We start from the raw sequence: 6,818 nt of genomic DNA, 5'->3' as shown, positions 1-6,818 counted from the left end.
AGAAGAAAGGAGGAGAGGGAGAGAAACAGAGAGAAGAGAAGAGGAGAGGAGAGACAAGGAGGAGAGGGGGAGAGAGGGAGAAAAGAGAGGAGAGGAAGAGAGAGAGAAGAGAGGAGAGGAGAGAAGGGAGGACAGGAGAGAGCCTGCTAAAGGAGAGAGCAAGAGATTCAGCGAAGACACAGAAAGACAAGGGCTGAACCTCGGGGGGTGGGAGGGGGCGGAGGAGCAGGCGGGGACCAAGAGGCCTCTTTTCCCTCTCAGCAGCCCCCGCCCCAAGCCCGCCCTGGCCCCTCTGGCTTCAGCTCTGGCCCCTCCAGCAGCCGGCGGACAGTGGGTTAAGGATTGGGTGATGTGGGAACTTCCGGATATGATCACAGAGAGAGAGAGGAGGGAGACAGAGGGAGACAGAGACACACACAGAGGCAGACAGCTGAGCATCCACTCAGCTGCTTACCAGCCCCCACACCAGGGACCCAGGGGCCCAGCCCAGCCCAGCCCCTTGCCAGGGGGGCCAGGTCTCCCCATACCGGTTCCCTCCTCTCAGCTTCCCTTCCTCTCCCTCCCTCCCTCTCTGATCTCTGTCTTTCTTTCTTTCTTTCATTCTTTCTGTCTCTCCCTGAATCTTTCTCTTTCACTGTCTCTTACTGGATTCACTGAGGCTCCAGTTCTGGGGTATTGAGGTGGGGCTGGGGCTCAGGGGAGCCTTTTCTCCCCCATCCTGGGGTCCAGATCCACTCCCCAACTCTCTCCACCAGCCTGGGATGCCACTGGAGCCAGGGCACTGACCCCTGGGGGCTGGGCAGGAGTCTGTGCTCTGGGGTCCTCATGACAGAACACTACGCCCACCACTGAGCAGAAAGAGGGGGTCCTGGGCTGTGGGGGGAACTTGGGGGGCAACCCGTGTCCCCACTCACCCTCCACAGCCCAGCCCCCAGGCCCGGATCTGGCGAGGGACAGACATTGGAACTGCCTGACGTGGGCCCCAATTCTGGGGGCCCATGGCACAGAGAGTAAGTATGGATGCATGTCTCCAGTCAGCCAGCATCACTGAGACGTTCTCCTTCGTCCCTATCCAGTCTCCATTTCTCCAGTTCCTTTTTCTCACTCTTCCCCCACATCCTCCTATGTCCATCCCTCTCTGTTCCTAATTTCTGCCTCTCCAGCTCTTGCCTATCTCTAACACCATCATTCTATCCTCCATTCCTGTTCCTTATCCCACTGTTCCCCCTTCCCTACATCCCCTATTCGAATGTGTCCCCATCTCTCCCACCTCTCCTCCCTATCCCTGTCTCCCATCCCTGTCTCTAGCTGCCTCACATCTGTCCTCATCTTCCTGTCCCCTATCTCTCTTTTTCTCCATCCCACTGTCCCCACTTCCTGTCACCCACTGAAATGTTGCCCCTTTCTCTGTTCTCCCATTCCCTGTCCTCATCCCTCTGACTCTCTCTTGCTCTGTCCCCCATCTCTGGCTAGTTTCATGCCATACTTACTCCCTAATCCTCCATCCCCTTCGCACTTTCCCCATCTCTCTTTTTTCCATCCCTCTCCCTCCCCATCCCCTCTCTCCAGATCTGTCTCACATCCTTCTCCACCTGACCCCTTCTCTCTGTCCTCATCCCTCTGTCTCTCTGGCTCCATCTCTGTTTCTATCCTTAGCTTCCCATCCCTCTTCCCCTCCACCCCATCTGGCCAGTCCTTCAGGCCTCCCAACTCTTCCCCAGCCATTTTTGCTCATCTTCATCCCTGTTTATCTATCTCTATCTCACATCTGTGCTCATTATTTCCCCCCATTTCTCTACCCCTATCTCTCTACCCTGGTGAAGTGTCTCTGTCCTCATCATTCTCTTCCCAGTATCTTTGTCCCCACTTGACCATGTCTCCCATCCTTCTACTCCATCTCTCTGTCCCCCATTCTTTATCTTCACCCTCCTCTTTTTCAGGCTCTGTTCCCTATCTCAACTATCTCTTCAGCTGTCTTGCATCTTTCTAGCCTCATCCCTCCTTTCCTCCATCCTTCTTCCACCCACCCACTGTATTCTTGTTTTCAGTCTCCCCCTCTCTCTCCTATCTCTGTTCCTGTTTTCCATTGTCTTCCATCTCTTCTACCTCAGTCAATGTCTCTGTCTCATACCTGTATCTTCATCCAATCTCTCTTCCTTCCCTCTGTCCTCACATTCATGCCCCATTCCTCTTTCCCTCCAAACTGTCTTCCTGTCTCTCCCAGTCAATCGCTCTTTCTGTCCATGTTTATCCCCCATGTCTCTGTCTCTTCATCTCTCTCACATCTCTCTATCTCTCGTTCCTCTGTTCCTCCATTTTTCTGTATCTACTCCCCCTGTCTCCCATCTATCTGTCCATCCCTGTGTGTTTCAACCCTCTCCCCCAATCTCTTTCCCTCAACCTCCTGTTGAATTGTCACTCATACTTCTGTCCCCATCTATCCGTGTCTCTGTCCCATCTCTCTGTTCCTCATTTCTGTTTTTCACCTCTGTCCCCATTGGTCTATCTGTCCCACTTTTTGTCACCCACCCATTCACTTTTCCCATTCACTTCAGTCCTTATCCCTTCATTCACATCCCTCCTTTCTCATCTTTGTCTCTGTCTCTGTCTTGCTCCTGTTCTTCAGACCTCCATTCCTCTGGTCCTCTGCCACTCCATCTATCATCTGTCTTTCTTTTAATCTCTTCCTTCATCCCTCTTCCTCCCATCCTTCAGTCCTCATCCCTCTATCCCCCTTTGCTTTTTCTCTCCATGTCTCTAAACCTCCATTCCTCTTTCCCTGCCTTTCTGTCCCTCTGTCCTTCATCTATCTCTCCTTTATTCTTCTGTCCCCTATCCCTATATCCCCATTCCCCTATCCTAATTCCTCTATCACCATCTCTCTAATTCTTTCTGACCCCTATTTCTCTTTCCCTCCATCCCTCCTTCCCTTAAAGTCTCTTTCCTTCCACCAATCTATTATTTCATCCCTCTGTTTCACATTCATCTTTCTTCAATTCTCTCCATCTCTCTGTCCCAGACACTGTTTCCCCAATCCTTCTGGTTATCTCTTCCTGTTCCCCATTCTTCTTTTCCTCCAGCCTTCTTTCTATCCACCTCTCTGTTCCCCAGTCCTGCCTTTGACATCCCTATTCCTCTATCTACTTATCTATCCATTAGGCAGCCCATATCCCTCTGTACCCATGCTTCTAGCCCCCACCTATTTGTCCTTTTACCACTGGCCCCCATCCTTCTTCACTGACTGACTATTGCTCCCATCCAGTTGAACTCCATCTCTGTTCCTCATCCTTCTGACGCTCTCACTATCCCATTTTCCTCTATCCCTTTCTCCCACAGTCCTCAGCTTTCTCTCCTATCCTTTTCCCTGTCTTTTTTCTCTTTTTCTCTCCTCCTTTCCTTTTAGCTTCCTCTACATTGTCCCTCTGTCTTCCCATCTGATGTCTCTCCCCCAGTTTTCTGGTTCTGCTGCCTTCCCCCATCCCCATATGTCTATATTCCTCAATTCTCTGGCCCGATTTCCTTGAACTTTATTTCTTTCTGTCACTCTCTCCTCCATCCTTCTATCTCCGTACCTCTGTTGTCCCCCATTCAACCTCTCTATACTTCACCTCCCTACCACATCCCTCTTCTATTCCTCATCTCACTGTCTCTTCATTCACTTTTTTCTCATTCCTCTTCTCCAGCCAACTGTTCCCCAGCTCTGTCCCCCTGTTCCTCTCGACCTTACTTTTCTGTTCCTCAACCCTCTCTCCCCATCCCTTTGTCTCCCATTTCTCTGTTCCTACCTCCTCTGTCCCCATGTCTCTGTCCCAATTCTTTAACATGTATCCCTCTGTCCTTCCCTCTGTTCCTTCACTCTGTCTTCCTACCTCTGTCCTTGTCCTTCCGTCCCTCTGTCCCATCCTTCCTCTGTCTTCATTCTATGCCCCCCCCAGCCCCATCTCTTTGTTCCATTCTTGTCCCTGATTTTGAAGAGGGGGAGCTAAGGAACTAGAACAAGAGCTCAGGCTGAGCCCTGGGACATCTCGGAGAGGGAGAGGAAGGGGGAGAGCAGGAGGTCAGCTCCCTAGAGGAGATGAGTGTCAGTCAATGTCCTCTCCAGGTCCCCAGACTCTGCCCCTCTCATCCTGTGAGATGGAAGGGGAAGACAGAGCTTCTAGACACTGTCCCCACCCCCCAAAAAGTTGGGGTGGGAGTTCTAAGTTGAGATAGACTTCTTGAGGGCCCCCAGTGTCAGAGGAAAAGTTTGGAGCAGAGGTGTGTGTGTGTGTGTGTGTGTTCAAAAGGAAGAGAATAATGTCTGTGTATTTGACGGTTTCCCAGATTGTGGACCAGAATGTGGGGTAGGTGGGGGGTGGGGGCTGCAAATAAATTTGACTTTATTTGGATTAGTGTTCTGTAAATGGAGAGCGAGATTAGCTGAAGTTGTTTGGGATACGCACACAGTCTGCTAAAGAGAACTGAAATGAAGAGGGTGGAGGAAAAGTCTTTATCTTTCCCCTCCCCCCAACACACATATGCAGAAGAATGTGTAATAAGAAAAATGCACCTCAGACCTCACACACTAGGAAATACATTCAGAACCCAGGTGTTTATCCCATGTACCTGTCTCTGGAGGCTTGCTGCCATTGTACTGTGTGTGTGTGTGGGGGGGGAGGGGTCAAGGGACTCCTGGGCTTGGGGATTCCAAACTCAGACTGATTGATCCCTCCTGAACTATCCCCAAGGGATAATGAATCAATCTCTGACTATGAATGCTTTGAAAGGAAGTAAAGGAAGGGTGGGCACGGAGATACAAACAGAGACAGAAAGTGACAGGGTTAGCTCCACAGAGACTAACTAGGCAGAGGCAGAGAGAGAGATAGAGAGAGAAAAACAGGAACACCTACTTGGAGTAGCAGTAATTCAGAGACAGAGACAGCCCTATACCTATAGAGACAGTGATATGGCAGAAACACAGCACCAGAGACAGGGATGGAAACGCAGAAATAGACGAAAACAGCTACCGCGAGACAGACTCCAGCAGATGCAGAGACCCAGAGAGAGAGAGACAAAGAGCTACACCGACAGAGATGTCCATAAGGACTGAGACACAGCACCAGAGACAGCGATTGGAAGCAATGGGAAAGACGGAGATACGGAGGGAGAGAAGGGATTTGGTGTGGTCAGAGGAAAGGCGGAGAAAACTCTCCGATGTCTCCCTCCCCCCCTCCCCAAGTCTCACTGAGGAGTAAGAGATGTCCGGGCTTGGGAGAAAAGGGGTTCGGGGAGGTGTCCCGGGGCAACCCCTCCGATACTCTTTTTATCTCTCTCCTCTCACAGTACGATGACCTGCCTCAGTATCCCCGCGTGGACAGCGCAGGCCTGGCCAACTTCTCGGAAGCCGCGCCCAGGGGGAGCGGGCGGCCAGCTGTGCTGTCCCAGTCCCCCTACGGCCCCGCCCCGACCCCAGGGCCGGCCCGGAATCGAGCAAGGGGAGGAGACGGACTGAAGAGCGAGAAAGACGAGATCTACGGGTGAGAGAGGCTGCTAGGTCCCCGCCTCAGTGGGTCCCCTGTGTCTACGTGCGTCTCTCTCCTTGCAGTCTGTCTGTGTGTCTCCCTCTCCCTCTCGCTGTCTTTCCGCTCCTGCCTCACGGGGGGCCTCAGCCTACTTTAGGAGCACCCCTCCTCCCCTGAGGGTGGGAGATGAGCCCTACCTCTCCCCGCACCCTGCAGGCACCCGCTGTTTCCGCTTCTGGCTCTGGTGTTTGAGAAGTGTGAGCTGGCCACGTGCTCCCCTAGAGACGGGGCGGGTCCGGGGCCTGGGGGCAGCCCGGGCTTGGGGCCCGGGGCCGACGTCTGCTCCTCCGACTCCTTCAACGAGGACATCGCCGCCTTCGCCAAGCAGGTGGGGCCGCTCCGCCGGGACCCACTGATCTGGGCTGGGGTCTGAGGAGCGCACGGGGGGACTGGGGGCTGGGAAGGCCAGGTAGCCCCCTGACGTGCGCTCCGTGCTTCCCCCCCTCTGTCTGCTCCCATTCTCTCTCAATGTCACGTCAGGTCCGCATGGAGAGGCCTCTGTTCTCCTCTAACCCAGAGCTGGACAACCTGGTGAGAGCTTAGCTGAGGCGCGAACCCCGAAGCTCTGGTTTCCCCCAACACCAGGCCTAACCCGAGAGGCAGCCCCGCCCTCCAATAGCCCTGGGGAAGGGTCTAGGAAGAGAGCACTGGGCATCTTCTCTGTCCTCCCTCTGCCCCCTCCGGCCCTCATCTCCCAACCTGTTCCAGGTCTCTCAATCCGTCTCCCCATCTGTCTGTGTCTCTGTCTCCATGACTATCTCTGTCTCTCCCTCTTTTCCTGTCTGCCTCTCCGTATCTTCTGGCCTGTCTCGCTCTCACTGCTTCTGTGTCTCTGCCTGTCTCTGTCTCTCTGTGTCTCTGTTTCTCCCCTCAGATGATACAGGCCATTCAGGTCCTACGGTTTCATCTGCTGGAGCTGGAGAAGGTGAGTGCTCCTCTTCTCCCTCTGCCCCTCTCCAGCTGATCACTCCCCAGTTTACCTCTATTCCTGCCCCCCCCCCCAGGTACACGACCTGTGTGACAACTTCTGCCATCGGTATATCACCTGCCTCAAGGGGAAGATGCCCATCGACCTGGTCATCGAGGACCGAGACCGCGATGGTGACGACTCCATTGTCCCCTGCAAAGCTGACCTGGAGGACTTCCCAACTCCTGGCCCTGGGCTCCCCCACCAGGTGCAGCCTCCCCCCTGCACTCCCCCCCCCATCCTCACACACACTCACATACACACTCATACACACACACTCACATACACAC

At 53.7% G+C, this 6,818-nt stretch overlaps 1 protein-coding gene across 3 annotated transcripts in view; it reads left to right on the top strand.

Annotated features, from left to right (window-relative positions):
* The first annotated feature begins 369 nt into the window (after positions 1–369).
* The window catches only part of MEIS3 (Meis homeobox 3), a 9,904-nt gene continuing 3,455 nt past the window's right edge, over positions 370–6,818 (top strand). For 2 of the 3 annotated variants that reach the window (XM_069089124.1, XM_069089123.1), the window contains exons 1-6: positions 370–1,010; positions 5,323–5,516; positions 5,718–5,889; positions 6,042–6,092; positions 6,436–6,486; positions 6,566–6,736. In XM_069089124.1, coding sequence (XP_068945225.1) covers positions 999–1,010; positions 5,323–5,516; positions 5,718–5,889; positions 6,042–6,092; positions 6,436–6,486; positions 6,566–6,736 — 651 coding nt within the window. In that variant the 5' untranslated portion in view covers positions 370–998. The remainder of the gene's footprint in view (positions 1,011–5,322; positions 5,517–5,717; positions 5,890–6,041; positions 6,093–6,435; positions 6,487–6,565; positions 6,737–6,818) is intronic. The other variant, XM_069089125.1, reaches the window with a different exon arrangement.

The sequence above is a fragment of the Petaurus breviceps genome, unplaced genomic scaffold (assembly GCF_028583685.1).
Source record: "Petaurus breviceps papuanus isolate PSGF00001 unplaced genomic scaffold, PetGlider_PUasm1.0 185, whole genome shotgun sequence".
Classification (NCBI taxonomy): Eukaryota; Metazoa; Chordata; class Mammalia; order Diprotodontia; family Petauridae; genus Petaurus; species Petaurus breviceps.
Note: the sequence above shows the minus strand (reverse complement) of the source record. Positions and strands in the feature narration are given on the sequence as shown.